At 38.3% G+C, this 16168-nt stretch overlaps 1 protein-coding gene across 1 annotated transcript; it reads left to right on the top strand.

The window, feature by feature from the left end:
• Positions 1–485: 485 nt before the first annotated feature.
• On the top strand, positions 486–15125 carry sfi1 (SFI1 centrin binding protein). Its single transcript, XM_037679783.1, has 29 exons — positions 486–758; positions 841–912; positions 1001–1111; positions 1185–1279; positions 1356–1473; positions 1558–1660; positions 1745–1901; positions 1993–2154; positions 2263–2333; positions 2412–2504; positions 2594–2691; positions 2813–2879; positions 4548–4678; positions 4758–4839; positions 4921–5099; positions 5178–5253; positions 5521–5616; positions 5720–5796; positions 5895–5997; positions 6093–6189; positions 11129–11289; positions 11374–11448; positions 11786–11860; positions 11974–12150; positions 12222–12415; positions 12589–12845; positions 12969–13113; positions 13186–13285; positions 14887–15125. Exons 1-29 carry the CDS (start codon positions 598–600, stop codon positions 15058–15060), a joined length of 3507 nt encoding a protein of 1168 aa, XP_037535711.1. The 5' UTR covers positions 486–597; the 3' UTR covers positions 15061–15125.
• The last annotated feature ends 1043 nt before the right edge of the window (positions 15126–16168 follow it).

Below are 16168 nucleotides of genomic sequence, written 5' to 3'. Positions count from 1 at the left end.
GCTCGATTTGTGTTACTTCAAAGCGATTTCCTGGAGACATTTTTTTTAAATAAAAGACTGCCTTTTCGGGCGGTCAGGGTATAACTCTGGTCTTTTTGTTCGATTCCTGTATGATTTTTGAGTACAGTACTTCTTTAAATAAAATAGGTTTGTTTAGTGTCAAACAACAATGTAGTTCTAAATAAATTGATTAATTAATCAACCCATTGTATATGTTGCAATCCAATTTGTGAACAAACGAGCAGACGTAACTGAGCAACAAATTTTTGGTATTTGTTTCTCCTATGTAGACATTTACTTTGCCAGTGAGTGGAGACAATTAACCTCTCCGTTTCCGAAACGTAGTTCCCACTTGTCAACATTTCAAGCGGCCTGGTGCGCCGGCGATTAGAAAAACAAGCATAGCTGCGGTCCGTGGTCACGTGACAAGAAAAACAAACAGACGGCGCTTTGTAACAGGACTTTTTACATGAAAGGTTGAAGTTTTCTTTTCCTCGAATATTAACTACATAAAAGTCTGCTAAGTTGGTGCTATTGATGTATGGCATGTTTTTGTCGTGGTGTGTAGCAATGGTATGAGTTGTTATTATTACAACAATGCAGAGTAATTTTGTCAGAAAGTCAGACTCAGCATCGAAACCACGGATCAGATCGTCTGACAGTGAATCAAAACAGCTGAAAGTTCAAACTAGAAAGATTCCTTACAGAGTTGGATACAACTGGAACAAAGGAGGGAGGCTCAAGGAGCTGAGGATAAGGTGCGAACACCTTTTTATAAACCAGTTTTTCCATATCTAATGCAAATATTTTAAGATACATTTCGGCGTTTTTAAATTTCAGGCACCTGGCTAGAAAATTTCTGAAGCTATGGATGCACAGGACATTTGGACGAGTCCTTCCCCAGGAAGCAAGGTAACTAGAACCATTATTAGAGTCTGTTTAGCTCTCCTGCTTAAACCTCAGGTGACCTCTAATAGTAAAGAAATGTGGTGTGTCACAGGGTCCACTATACTTGGACAGTCCTGAGAAGAGCTTTTGAAGGATGGAGGGACGAGTGGTGGACATCCAGGAGGGAGTGGAGTCTTACAATGAGGGCAGACTGCCATTATAGGTCACTGCATGACATTGTTAATTCTAATGTAATGTCTTACACCTGCATGAACTCATTGTTGTTTGTGTTTTAGATATTACTTGTGTACAAGAACTTTACACAGATGGAGAGCTTTTATATCTTTGCAAAGGGAGAAAAACACTAAACTGCAGGAAGCTCAGTTATTAGGTATGTTTATAATAAAGAAGGAGAGTCTCTTCACAAGCCTCAGGTGCATCTTTAACTGCGCTGTTTGTGTGATTAGCTGACAGGCGACTGATGCGTTTGGTTTGGGATAAATGGAAGGTTTTTATTGAGATGAAGAGAATGCACAGACGAATGCTTGGATCAGCTCTTGAGCACAAGAGACTTTCGATGATAAAGTGAGTTTTTGTTGCATTTATTAATCAAATATTGACACGTTTTTTTTTTTGTTTTACTGGTTTTAACACTTATGTGTTTTACAGCTCAGCATGGAATCTGTGGCAGACGAGGCTGCAGCAACAACAACAACTTCACATTTTTGAGGACCAAGCACTGAAGCAGAGGGCTCTGAAGTTACAGAGCAAGGTAAAGACACCTTATTCATGTCTAATGATAACGTATCTTGCTTCCCCCCCCTAAATCTGTGTTACTTCTGTTCTTTTGTCAAAGGCTTGGCTAGTGTGGAAAGAGATGTATAGAACTGCTTGTCATGAGAGGGAGAACGAATCTAAAGCGGCTCTTCATTTTATTGTAAGGCAGAAAAAACAACTGTTCTGTCAATGGATATGTTATGTGTCCCATCGTAAGACCAAGAAAACAGCACAAGGTCTTTGTGGTTTTATTTCTTGAATTTTCACCTGTTAGTTTACACATGTAGAACTTTGTTATAGTTGCTGTATTGTTTGCAAACCTTTTAGCTGCAGCTCAGCATGCCTGTAGTCTGCACCTGGGGAGGAACTGTTGGAGTAAATGGAGAAACGCTCTGAATCAGAGACTGACTGAAGAGATCTGTTTGCAAGCTGCCAGTCATTTGGCTGTTCGGAGCACCCAGCGCAGAGCTCTGGAGCGCTGGAAAGCTTGTATCCTCACGTTTACATGGAACTAACATGGCTTTGTTATTTGCTGATGGAAGATGGGGTGTTTTTACTTTCATTCATACAGCTGATTGGTTCTTAACTCTTCAGTAGATGTGAAACTGTGCAGAGAAAATGCTGAACGAAATCAGACGGCATGTCAGCATTTCCATAATCGATTATTGGTAAGAAAATAAGCAATTAAAAAACAAAAAGAAATTGAGAAGCATAAAATTTTTATTCGCCTTATGTTCCTGTTTCAGCATGCTGGGTTGCAGGGATTTTCACTTAATGTCGTGCAGAACAGAGCCCGCAGACTAAACAACAACATGGCTGTCCAACACCATCAGCAAACTGTAAGTGATGAGTATTAGATGATATGCATGCTAAACTGTCTGCTAGTTATTTTAATGAAGGTGTGGAAACATCTAATGGTTTGTTGTAGATGATGAGTAAGTACTGGAAACAATGGAAGGAGCGCCTGGAGGAAGCTGAAGATCAGAGCTTTCAACCTTTAAGTGGGATGGCTCAGACAAACTACAGGTGTTTTTTTTTCTTCACAGGTTTAATTTATAATGATTTTTAGCTAGATTCAAAGTTTGAGCTAGTTAAAAAAAACACAATAAACCTTTTATTCAGACGTAAATGTCTTTTCTCTTTGCAGGATTTCTTTATTGAGGAGCTGTTTTCACCTCTGGAGAGAGAAACTTGCTCAACAAAGATGTATGCAGGTATTTTTATTTACTAGCCATGCGCTGCTTGCAACTCTGTTTTGAAACAAACTGGGATGCTGGTAAAGTGGAATTGGAAACAGAACACAATGACTTGCACTTTGTTAAAATTTGTATTTATTTTACATTTGTACAATTACAACACATCTTGTCAAGATAATTTAGATAAAGAACTTTACTAATTGGCTTTTATGTATGTGAATGTTTCTGTAAAGTGCCCTGAGACAACTTTGTTGTGATTTGGCGCTATATAAATAAACTGAATTGAATTGAATAATTTTATCTTTACACAACTGAAGATGGTTTTATGATGTTAATAGCATGAACAAAACAAATGTTTATCACCTGATAAAATTCTTATCAGCAAAGTGGAAACACCGGCTTTGGCAGAACCAAGTCGAGGGGCTTTGGAGCTGCTAGAAGTTTCAAAGCAAATTCCTCTTTTTAGTTGAGGTTTAACATGATGGTTATGGAAGGAGACCTCAAGACAGACCAAGAACATGCTGTATAGTAGAGCTGTGATTTCTAAACTAGGCCCAGCCAAAATTATGTGCTTGATGGGCGGGCCAGGTTGGTCTCGGGCTTTTGATTTGGTTTTATGGATCATACAGCACAAGGAAAACTAAATAAGAATGCACAATATAAAATAGTGTTAATCTACTTGTAGAGGAAGAGGCAGGTCCAACCGGCCGGTTGAAAGAGGGGGGAAAAAAAAGTCCAGTTAAGCTTCAGATGGATCACCGGATCATCGCCTGTGCGTGTCTCAGCAGCTGCTGTCATCTGCGGTGAAGGAGGTTGCAGCATCTGAAGCGTCAAAAGCCGAAGCGAGCAGCGCATTCAATTAAAATAGCCTTGTTCGATTAAAATTGCTGTGTTCTATATTATTCCAAATAATTTTGCTCTAAAAATATTTTTGTTTATCTGATAGCCTATCTTTAGAGTAGATTTTTTTTAGGCTTTTCATTTTGTTAATATCCATTTGGTGAAACAAGAAATCTTATATCTTCCTTTCTTTGAAATACATTTTTCAAACTGCATGTCAAACTGATATGTTTACAAAAGCAGTTAAAGCTTAATTACAACAACAACAACAACAAAAAACAACATTTTTTGGGGGGTTCGGGCCTCTTATTACAGTTAATTGTTGGGTCCGGTTCGGAAAAAATGGCTACGGGCTGGGGTCGGGTAGGATTTTTTAGGCCAGAATGCTACTGTGGAGGGATTTTGTATCCTCTCTGGCCTGGAAACACCCCTGGATCCTTCAGGATGGGCTCTAGAGAGGGTTGTCTGGGTTTCCCCCTGGACCTGTTGCCTCCGTGACCCAATAAACAGAAGAAAATGAATGGATGGTTAAAATAACAACACAGCCAGATTAAAAGCACAAGTTCTCATAAAATAATGTAGTTTTGTTCCACTGATGACCTTTTTCTGTAGAGCATTCTTTTTATGTGCATCTAAATGAAAACAAACAGCCCTAAACAACCAACAGATTTATATTTCTATAATTTAAAAAAAAGAGAGCTGATGTTTCAGCACCTACACAGACTGTTCGTAAGCACCAAGATAACATATATTGTATGGAAATAAAGTGAATATTCTTTAAACTGGAAAAATCCAAATAAATTTGAGATATGTCACTAAACTTGTGATTCCACTGCTTTTCAACAGGATATGGAGCTCCGAGCAGACGTGTGGTTTGCTGATTGTAAATTACCTCAATATTTCAAGTCGTGGCTGGAGTTCACTCTGCAGAGACAACTGCAAGAACAGAGAAGACGCAAAGCTGAAGCCTTCAACTGGTGAGCTGCTAATTAAGATCCAAACCAGGCAGGAGGATTTAGGTATTCTAATCACGTGTTTGTTTTGCTGTGTTTTCAGTCAGCGTCAGTACTCCTGGGTGTTTTACACCTGGTGGGGACAGTCAGAGAAGCACAAGGAGGAGATGCTGTCTGAGCAGATGGTATGCCAGCTGCAGAAGGAAACTAGCTTGTTGTTGATTCAGACCAGTGCTGTGCTCCAGGCTCATTGCATCGTGTTTCAGGCAGTCCTCCACGAGGAGCGACGTCACCTACGGAGAGCTTGGATTCAGTGGAGGCAGCACACACGACAACGGATCGAGGAGGCACAGAAACAGGAGGCGTCACGCTGTCTTTACGTTCACAGGCTTCTCCACAAAACGGTGACACAGTGGAAGAAGAACACCACAGAGATACAGGACCGGTGAGGACAAATGGGTGCTGTCAAAGCTTTTGATTCGTCTGAACTGGTCTCTAAGGTTGCTGTTGTGTTTGACTGCAGGAGACGCAGAGAGCTGCAGGCTTGTCATCGGGGGGACTTGTGCTGCATGAGATCAGCTGTAGATAAATGGAAAAAGGTAATTTTGGTCTCATCATGTCTTTATGCAGTCAGTGCACAGTGAGGCATCAGTGATCAAACAAGAAGCTGCAAATATCAACCTCTGCTCATGGATCTTTGTCTTCATCGCTGCAATTTTAAATAATCTAGTTTTGAGATGTCAGCGTTAGAGATGTTGGATGTTTCTAATCCCAATTTATTAATTTTTACAATCCTAAACTTAGAAGAGCAGCTGTTGTTGCTGTGTGTTTGTGTGTGTTAATCGCTTCAGTGACTGTGTGATTAGTTTGTTCAGGAGCAGAGAGAAAAGAAAATCAGGCTGACAAAGATTCAAAGTTGCCATGAAGTTAAACTCCTCAAACTCTCCTTCACGGCTTGGAAGGTGAATAATCATTAGCTTCAGGAGAGCAAACCATATGATTTGATCGGATGCTAGTGATAAAAATAAGGTAAAGCTTTTGTTGTATGAATTACTGTTTTCACAGGTACAACATATACAGATGACTCAGATGAATGAACAAGCAGAAGAATGTTACAGGCAGAAAACACAGCGGTTTCTCAGGTAATAAAAACAAACGTATACAATATGGGCTTTTATCCCTGCACTTTAAAAACCACAAGAGTATTCCAGCATTATCACTTTACGTCGTATATCCTCAGGAAAGTTTTTACTCGGTGGAGACAAAAGGCGGCGCTGCTGGTCGAGGTTCAGATGGCAGAGCAACAAGCCCAGAACCACTTTCAGAGATTTCTTCAACTTAAGGTTTTAAGGAATCACATGCCTTCATTCTCAAAAGTAACAAGGGAGAATCGTTTTTAAGCTTTTTTTAAATTAAATTTACTGCTGTCTTGTTAAAGGTGTTTGTTGGTTGGAGAGAAGCAACAACACGTGCAGTGTCAAAGCGCCACCAGCAGGGGGCAGCACTCAGCCGACTTCAGCGGACAATAAATCAAAGTAAAAAGACTTAACTACATAAAACAGTAGAAACATTACACGAATACCATTTGAAAGACTAAACCTTCCTGCTTATATATGGGTTGGAATAGCAGATCTCTATGTAAATGTTTTTTGTTGTGTTCTCTGAATTGTTTGGTTTTATTGTTGATTTTTGTCCAGTGTTGTTGTGTTGAACACTGTGGGCAGTTAAAGAATCTTATTAATACATTTTTAATATTTTTAACTCTTCAATAGTGTGAATGTTTATGACGCATTCACACTGTTGGGACCCATTTTTCTTCCGTACGTTTTTCTGCATCTTTCTCTTTCCACACTTTTGGGGTATTTCAACAAATCATATATCAAAATATCCTGATGCATGCTCAATAATCCAGGTAGAAAAATCTAAAAAAGTTAAATCTGGTCCTCTGGACATTCAAAAAAACAAACAAAGCAAAACAAAAAAAAAATGTAGAAACGTTTTGTCTTTCATCCGAGAGACTTCCTCAGTCTGAGGTGCTGTATTCAGCTCAGTCTTATAAATAGCACCTTCTCAGAGTGGATCAACCAGTTTGCTGCTGACAACCAAAACCAGCTGCTCACATGGTCAAGAAGGACCATCAGCCTAACGATGGATCATTAGCACACTGATGGCTGTTTACTATTCACAGGGGGTTGAGTGATACTAGCAATCACAGCATTGTAAGAGGGGGACAATTGAACACGTAGGCCTCCACCCCTGTTTAATGATGGACGATTTCTTTTCACAAAGATGGCCTCCTTTACTCCTCTCTCAAACCATCGTTCCTCTCTATCCAGGATGTGAACATCTTCATTCCTGAATGAGTGACCGCTGGCCTGGAGATGAGTGTAGACCGCAGAGTCCTGGCCTGATGAGGTTGATCTTCTGTGCTGGGCCATCCTTTTGGCCAGTGGCTGTTTAGTTTCCCCGATGTAAGACTGATCACAGCCCTCCTGACACTGAACAGCATACACAACATTACTCTGTTTGTGCCGGGGGACTGGATCTTTGGGATGAACCAGTCTTTGCCGTAATGTATTTTGGGGTTTAAAAGCCACTGGGACGTTATGTTTAGAAAATAAACGTCTCAGTTTCTCTGATACTCCCTCAACATATGGAATGACCACTGGTCTGGGTCTGGGTTCCTCCTTTTCACCTGTTGGCTGACTGGAGTCCTGTTTGGGTTTCTTCTCTGCTTTCAGGAAGGCCCAGTTAGGATATCCACATTGCTCTAGAGCCTGTCTTGTGTGGGATTTCTCCTTCTGCCTGGCTCCTGAGTTAGTGGGGATGCTGTCTGCTCTGTGATACAGAGTCCTGATGACTCCTAACTTGTGCTCCAAAGGGTGATGGGAGTCAAACTGCAAATACTGGTCTGTGTGGGTGGGTTTGCGGTACACCTCGGTTTGCAAAAGTCCTCTATCAGAGACTGAGACCTCACAGTCCAAGAAAGCTAGCTTGCCATTTATTTTACATCTTCTTGTGTGAACTTGATGTATTTATCCACAGAGTTGATGTGGTCAGTAAAATGTTGGACTTCCAGAGATTTGATTTTAACCCAGGTGTCGTCAACATACCTGAACCAATGACTTGGTGGTGTCCCTGAAAAGGACGTCAAGGCTCTCTTTTCTACCTCCTCCATGTACAGGTTGGCAATAATAGGAGAAACTGGAGACCCCATAGCACACCCATGTTTCTGCCTATAATATTGCTCCCCATATGTGAAGTAGGTTGACTGCAGGCACAGTTTCAAGAGTTGGCACAGTTGTTCTGTGGAAAGCGTGGTCCTGCTGCTCAGAGTGGTGTCTGATTTTAATTTTAAACTGACCACCTCTACTGCATCATCAACAGGAATGCACGTAAAGAGTGATGTGACATCAAAAGAGACCATTGACCATCTTTAAGCCTAATTGGACACATATGTGTTCTTTCTGCTGTCTTCTGCTAATTTAAGCGTATTCTATGTGTTCAGCTAACTTGATAGCATTTTTTGGGCAAATTTCAGCTGTTAGATAAATTCAAGTTTTTTGTGGTAATCTCTGCAACATTCAGCCTAATTAACTTTTTTCTGCTACTTTCAGCTTTTTATGCTATTTGGTATGGTATAAAGTTTATTCATTTTAAAAAAGTACAAAACAATTCCATAACAATATAAAAAAAGATACAAAAGATTTAAAATGAAAGGCAGCAGAAAGAAGAAAAAATCTTATTATATCTGCCCCTTTTTTCAAACAATTATTTCAATCATAATAATTTTCAAGTAACAGAACAAAATGAATAACTTTCTAATTTTTCTAATTCTAATACAAAACACACACTAAGCTACTTCATATATACTTTTTTAACAATTCAGTTTTGATCTTTTTCTTAAACGTATACATTGACTTGGCATTTTTAACATCACTCTCTAGACCATTCCACAATCCAACTCCTTGGATTGAGGTAGACCTTCCCTTCAGACTAGTTCTGAATTTTGGTTTGACAAATATTTCTATCCCCTTAAGATTATAACAACTTTGTCTTTTAACAAAATTTCTTTGGATATTTAATGGTAATGTGTTATTTTGAGCCCTATACATAACTGATAAAATACTGTAATCTACTAAATCATGGAATTTCAATAACTTCAGTTGATAAAATAATGTACTTGATGGGTGACTGTAATGCTTTCTGGTGATAATTCTTATAGCTCTTTTCTGTAAAATAAAAATAGGTTTTGTAAATGTTTTACATGCTTTCCCCCAAACATCAATGCAATAGATTAAATGTGGAACAATGATTGTGTTATACAACATGTACAGAGCTTTATCATTTAATAATTCCCTGACTTTGTATAGTACTGCAATAGATTTAGCTATTTTTGTTCTTACAGAATTTATGTGATTTTTCCATGTTAGCTGTTCATCAATGATTACACCCAAAAATTTCATCTCATTAACTCTACAAATCTCAACACCCGTTTTCTTTTTGTTACTAAATATCATGTATTTAGTTTTGTCTAAATTTAATGATAATTTATTAAGTTTAAACCAAGTTTGTATTTTATCAAATTCTGTCTTGATCAATTCCAACATCCGTTTTGCATCTTTACCCAAACAAAAAAATGTGGTGTCATCTGCAAAAAGGACACATTTGAGGAGTTCTGATACATTCACTAAGTCATTCACATATAAAATAAATAACTTTGGTCCAAGTACAGAGCCTTGAGGAACTCCACAAGTGATATTGCACAGGTCAGATCTTACACCATTTATTTGTACAAACTGTTTCCTATCTTTTAAATAGCTAGATACCCAGTGTAATGCTGGTCCTCTTACATCATATTTATTTATTTTTCAAGGAGAATAGTGTGGTCAATAGTATCGAATGCTTTTTTTAAATCAACAAAAATACTAACACAATACTGTTTTTGATCGACAGCAGTAGTTATTTGTTCTATTATTTCCATGAGAGCCATTGATGTAGAGTTTTTTGCTCTAAACCCATACTGACTGCTACTTAGAATGTTTTGTTTAGTAATAAATGTATCTAATCTGGTCACAAACAGTTTTTCTAGAATTTTTGAGAATTGTGGTAATAAGGATATTGGTCTATAATTATCGAACACACATTTATCACCATTTTTAAAGAGAGGAACTACCTTAGCTACTTTCATATTGTCTGGAAATGGAACTGAATGGTTCACATTATTGTCCACTTTTGGTATTTTAGCTGCAAGGCTTGATCCAACGTTCACAAAATGATGATTAAATCCATTTACAATTTCATTTTCATCATGGATTTCATTGTCATCCTTCAAAAAATATTGTGAAATACCTGTTTTTGCTTTATGACTTTTCAGAACACTAGTTATTACTCGCCATGTAGCTTTCATATCACCATTACTTTTATTTAATAAATCACTATAATATTCCTTCTTGTGTTTCCTTATAATCGCTACTAATTTATTTTTATACTTTTTATATTTCTCTTCAGCCTCTTGTGTTCTCAATTTCAAGAAACATGTATACAAATAATTCTTTTTTTTACAAGCATTTCTCAACCCTTTCGTCATCCATGGTTGGTCAACAACATTTCTCTTTGTACAATTATTTTGCACACAATTCTTTTCATACAGAGCTCCCAAAATATTCATAAACTCATCATATGATCTGTTCACATCATCAACATACACGTCTTTCCAGCTTTGTTTATGCAAATCATCTTTTAATTTGTCCATTGCTTTTTTTGATGTGTTTATTGTTTTTTCCTTAATTGTAATTTCTTTTGTAATGCTTTGATCATTTTTATAAATCATGAAAACTGGTAAATGATCACTTAAATCACTATTTCAGCTACTATTTACCGGTAGCTGTTTGCTAAGTTAATCTGTTTCAGCTATTTCTGCAGTTTTTGGGCTCACTTCAGTCCTTTTTGCTTCCTTCTGAAAGTTTAAGCATTTTTTCTGCCTTTTCAGCTACTTTTCAGCTACTTCGTGCTAATTTAAGCTTCTTTTTTTTTTTTTTTTTGCAAAGTCCCTAATTTTTACACTAATTTCTTCTTATTTAAACCTAATTCAGCAAATATGTGTTTTTTTTCTGCTTTCTTCAGCTAATTTAGGCTTGTTCTTCCATTTCAACTCATTTCAGCATGTTTTTAGCTAATTTCAGCTGTTTTTCAACAAGTTCGTCTGCAATAAGCATTCACACTGTATTTTTGCAGGAAATGCAATTTTTCTAGTTTGGTTTTGTTTTGCTCTCATACTCTGTTTACTGAGCAGTTTTAAAGACGAGCAGTAAAATAAAAAAACTAAAAACAACGAGCAGAGAAAATGATAGCAGCACATTTTTTATCCAGACAACAATCTTTAAAGTATTTATCATTTCTGCTGGTTGTAAAATCTGTTGATCTCAAATCATTCTGCACTTTTGTTTTTGTCTTTATATTTTCTGAATTTAGTTTGCCTGCTGCGATCATTCAGATGCTGGAGGAAACACACCAGAGAGGCTCGGAGGCAAAGGATAAACATGGAGAAAGCCAGGCGACATCACTGCTGCACACTTGTCTCTAAAACTCTGAAAGTGTGGCGCAAATATCACCACCAGCACCAGAGAAAAAGAGTTACATCATTATGCCTTTACAGTTATGGAAAGCTACTCTTCTGGCTTGTGCTGCAACATTAAACCATACATGTCATTCTTCAGGTAATGAAGCGGCAAGGAGTTGTTTTGCTGAGACTAAAGATGTACCAGAAGTACTTTGAGCTGTGGAAACTGAAGGTTTGTTCAAGTTTTCAAATCTGTTGATCAGTTCAGATGAATGTAGATAACCAAAGGAAAAAAAAGTGCAAATTCTTTTAAAACTGTAAAATGAGAGCAAGTTAATTTTGAGATCAGAGACTGAGACTCGTTGAGGAGATGGATCTGTGGGGGCTTTAAGAGCCGTTGTTCTTCTGTAGACAAAGATAGTTCCTTCTTACTGAAACTATTTGAGTTATGAGTTGTTTCCAGTATGACCTTGGATGAAACAAGGATCTGAAGTTTCCTACAGTACTGTATGTGGTTTAAGTTAGTGCAGTCAAACTGGCAGGGGCTGTGCTCTTTTTCCTGCAAACAGCTGCAGCACAGGCGGAGAGAGGCCCACCAGACGGAACGAGCTCTCTGGCTCTGGTCGCTCACCCTTCAGGCCAAGGTAACACCTGCCTTCACGTTTTTACCTCCAATCAAAGCTAAGCACAGAGTGCTTTGCAGAAATTAGCCTCCCATAGTTGATCGTGTCTCGATTCTGCTCTGTAAACTCTGCAGGTGTTGTCTGGGTGGAGGCTGTGGGCTGCAGAGCAACGCAGCAAGCGAGAGCAGGCATCCAGAGCGGCTCAGGTCTACAGAGACCGGCTGCTGAGGGAGGGCGTGTCGTGCATCCTCACATATGCAGCACACATGAGTGATCTCACAACGAGCCTAACACAGTTCAGCCAGGAACAAGTGGGTGGTGTGTGTGTTTGTTTTGATCTTTATATCTGCGTCTCTTCAGCCAGTCTGCTTGTGTCCTGCAGAGATCGCAGCGTCTCCAGAGAGTCGTTAAACGTTGCGCCTTGAGGTGGAAGCAGCGGGCGCTGTGCAGACGACGAAAAGAGCAGGAAGTCGGACAGCTTAAGAAAAGCGTGACCTTCTGTTTGACCGAGCCTGCTCTTGGCAGCATCTCCTCGTCTGGCTCAGAGGAGCAGAGAGATGATGCTCCAAGCAGGCAGTGAGTGTGTTTGTTCAAACTTTCAGGCTGTGAAACTGAAACACACCAACTACAGAGATAATTCTGTGGGCTTCGAACATAAATGTTGTAATGTTATCTAAATGTGTATTCATGAGCATTTATTGTGCAAGAACGTGCAACTCTGACCTAAATGCTTTTCTGTTTCATTCTAGTACCAAATATGAACCGGACCCCGCCTGCTCTGAAGCAGCTCTGAACCCCTTTGAGTTTAGCTGTCCTTCACACCAAGACCCTGCCCCATCCAGTTTACTCATATCTACTGTGATACTTTCTGGACCTCAAAGATCCATTGCTGTCTCACCTCTAGAGCTTGAAAACCAGGATGTTCTACTGCCTCCAGCTGCTTTTATGACACCAAAGACTCAGAGAACAGTCTCAACTTTGATACAACCTCCATCAGCTTTTACAGGTTTTTTTTTCCCTTCTCGGTTAGATTTTAAAAAAAATATAAGAACTTTATTTATTAAGCTTGTGTTACTTAACCCAAACTCAAATAATCCAGTCAATATATCTGTTGTGATGCCTTTTTAAGACTCCAACCTGAGAGCCATCAGAAGACCATCTAAGGATCCTCGTGAAGAAAACGAATCATATTCTGCAGAATCAGCTCTGACACAAGAGCTTCTCAGCATTCAGCGAGATATGAAGAGCTTCCAGCAGAGCAGAAAGCAGCTCCGGTAAAAACAACAACAAAAAAACTAAACATTGTTTCTACAGTGGTCGATGTTTGATGGTGTGTATTTGCTCAGGGCATGGCGAAAGCTGAGAGAGGTGTTGCAGAGTTGGCTGCAGACGAGTGCAGAGGAAGAACAAATGGAAAAAACTGCAGTTTGTGAAGAGCTGAAGGAGGTAAAGACACAAGTGATAACGTCTGCTTATGTTACAGTAAAAATTGCTAAAATATTGCAAACAGTAGAGCCAAACATCACCAAAAGTCTCTATCTGAGTCCTTTCTCTCAGACTTTTACCTGTGTGGTCATTAAATCTCACATCTCCATTATTTAACACTGAGGTGCTGAAGTTCAATGTTTTTGTTTTAAATTAAAAAAATATATATTTAAGCAAACAGTCAAATATTAAAGGAAGTATCCTGATGCATGCTCAATAATCCAGGTAGAAAAATCCAAAAAAGTTCAATCTGGTCCTCTGGACATTCAAAAAACCAAAAAACAACTTCACAATTTTTTTGCTTTGTGTTGTTTTTTTGAATGTCCAGAGGACCATATTGAACTTTTTTGGATTAAAGGAGGTAAATCCATCCTTCCTAAAACTACCTGCATCTAAGTGAACTAGAGAAATAGCATTTCCTGCGAAAATGCAGTGTGAATGCTTATTGCGGAAGAATTAGCTGAAAAACAGCTGAAATTAGCTAAAAACATGCTGAAATGTAGCTGAAATGGAAGAACAAGCCTAAATTTGCAGGAAAAAACCCCAGAAAGAAAACATATTTGCTGTATTAGGTTTAAATAAGCAGAAGTGAGCACAAAAATATGAAATTAGCTAAAAAAAAAGGGCTTAAATTTGTAAAAAGTAGCTGAAAAGACAAAAAGAAGCTTAAACTACCAGAATGAAGCAGAAAGAGCTGAAATGAGCTCCAAAAAATGTGGAATTAGCTGAAAAAGCTAAAATTTGCATAAAAACAGCTAAATACTAGCTGAAACGCATAAATAAGCTGAAAGGAGCAGAACAAGTTGAAAGTAGCAAAAAGAAATTAGAAGAAGCACAAAAATGCTGAAGGTAGCAGAAAGTATCTAAAAGGATCACAAAACAGCTGAAAAACATCTGAAAGTAGATGATAAAAAGTTTAAATTTGCACAAGAAAGCTGAAAGACGCTGAACCAGAACAAAACGTGAAAGGAGCAGTAAAAGGTTGTAAACAGATCTAAAGATTTGAAGGAGGTAAAATGAGCACAATTCATTTTCTGTGAGAAAAAAGTGGCAGAAAAGGCTAAATATTTCAAAAAGCTAAAGCTGCACCAATACTAAAAGTCATAGCAGGACTGTTCCGAAAGAGCTGAACATTTTGATTTATGATTTGTTGAAATAGCACAAAAATTTGTGGAACAAGAAAGATGCCAAAAAAAACGTATGTAAGAAAAATCACAATAGTGTGAATGCTTCATAAACGTTCACACTATTATGAATTTTATTAAAGTTTTAATAAGATATACAAACTTCTTAAACTGTGATGAATCATTTTATTTAGCAGCAGCTCCCAACGATGCACACATGTGACAAAACGAGCATTAAATCAGATCTTTTGAACAACCTCCATTTGGAGAAATGGAGTTTAATTCTGACCAAACCAATGAGCTTTTATTTCTCCAAACTGGGATGGTTCAAAGAGCTCACTATAAGTTATCTGAGCAGTATCTGACTGAGGTGAATATCATCATGTGTTACTGTTATTAATAAACCTAATCCTGTGTCCCTGCTGATGTTTTTAACAGCTGGAGGAGCGCATTAACAGATTGTCCGCTGAGCTGGAAAAACTGAAACCAACCATGCTGCTTCACACCGAGAGAATCCAACATTTACAGTCTGTCCTCCACACCTCAGACGTTCATCCTCCCTGCTCAAAATCAACAGACAAGGAAACCAGCAGCTGTGTGTTTGCAATATGACCGGAAACGACTTTTATCTCACTCACCTGCTTGTTGTTAGGACCGTTACACCTCTGTCACGATTTCTGGAAAGAACAAACTGAAGTATAAACAAAACAACCAATATTTTAAAATAAATATTAATCCAAAAATCTTTTCAAAAGGTTCATCACATCAAAAACCATTAAAGCCAACTATTTCAAAGCACCTAATTTGTAAAACGATGGATAGGAGTCCTCCTTGTGGCAGATGGTGCTAAATATTTTCCATATGTGTGTAAAAAGTGACTTGGCTGTTTTCAAAGGAGTTGCCCTTACGCAACAAGTTTTCTCCTTCATATGCACCAGAGCTTCAGATAATTTGGTGAATCTCGCAAGAAAATCAGACGTTTCCGACTCAAAGAGAAGACATTTGCGTTTTGACTTAACAGGACAAATTTATCTAAATGTTTGTGATCCACAGCAGCTTAAAATGAGAGGATTCAGTCAGGTTTTACTGTTTGTCATCTGTGTCTGCTGCATTAGGGGTGAGTTTATTTCTGAAGTCTTTTTATTGTTTCTGTTGGGATTTAGTTGCATTGAGATGTAAAATACTTTTTTTTACTGTTGATGCTGACATTTTTATAGCCCATTTTCAGGCCCTTATTAAAACAGATGTTAATGAATATCATTGATTGCTAAATCATTTAAAAGTTGGCTGAAGATGTGGATTTCTTTGCAAACACCAACGTTTCTTAAAGCCATCTTTCTGACACACAAACATGCTTTAAATTAGTCAATGTGGAAAAGGACTACATGCACCTAACTCCTCTGACTGCCTTGTGTGGATTATTAAAACTACCAGCCAAGAAGATGCGGTGGTGCACAGTTTCAGATCCTGAGCAGAGGAAGTGTGCAGAGCTCGCTAAAGCTCTGGTGGCAGTGCTGCCGCCTGCTGCTGTCGCCGCTTTTGCCAGACTCTCATGCGTACGAGCTTCCAGCACGGTGGACTGCATCGATAAAATCAAGGTGAGCAAACTGTAAAATTCTGAAGTTGTTAACACTGAAATGACTAATGCATGAGATCATGTATTTCTGTGAAATAAATATATATATATATATATACTTATATATATATATATATATATATA

The sequence above is a fragment of the Nematolebias whitei genome, chromosome 7 (assembly GCF_014905685.2).
Source record: "Nematolebias whitei isolate Nwh7 chromosome 7, NemWhi1, whole genome shotgun sequence".
NCBI classification, from domain to species: Eukaryota; Metazoa; Chordata; class Actinopteri; order Cyprinodontiformes; family Rivulidae; genus Nematolebias; species Nematolebias whitei.
This window is presented reverse-complemented; position numbering and strand designations above follow the sequence as displayed.

Bases quoted from the DNA above. Each gene is read 5' to 3' on its own strand.
- sfi1 (XM_037679783.1), top strand. From the start codon at position 598: ATGCAGAGTAATTTTGTCAGAAAGTCAGACTCAGCATCGAAACCACGG. The intron at 5,100-5,177 runs GTGAGGACAAAT...GTTTGACTGCAG, and splicing joins ACCACAGAGATACAGGACCG to GAGACGCAGAGAGCTGCAGG. The intron at 11,290-11,373 runs GTTACATCATTA...GTCATTCTTCAG, and splicing joins ACCAGCACCAGAGAAAAAGA to GTAATGAAGCGGCAAGGAGT.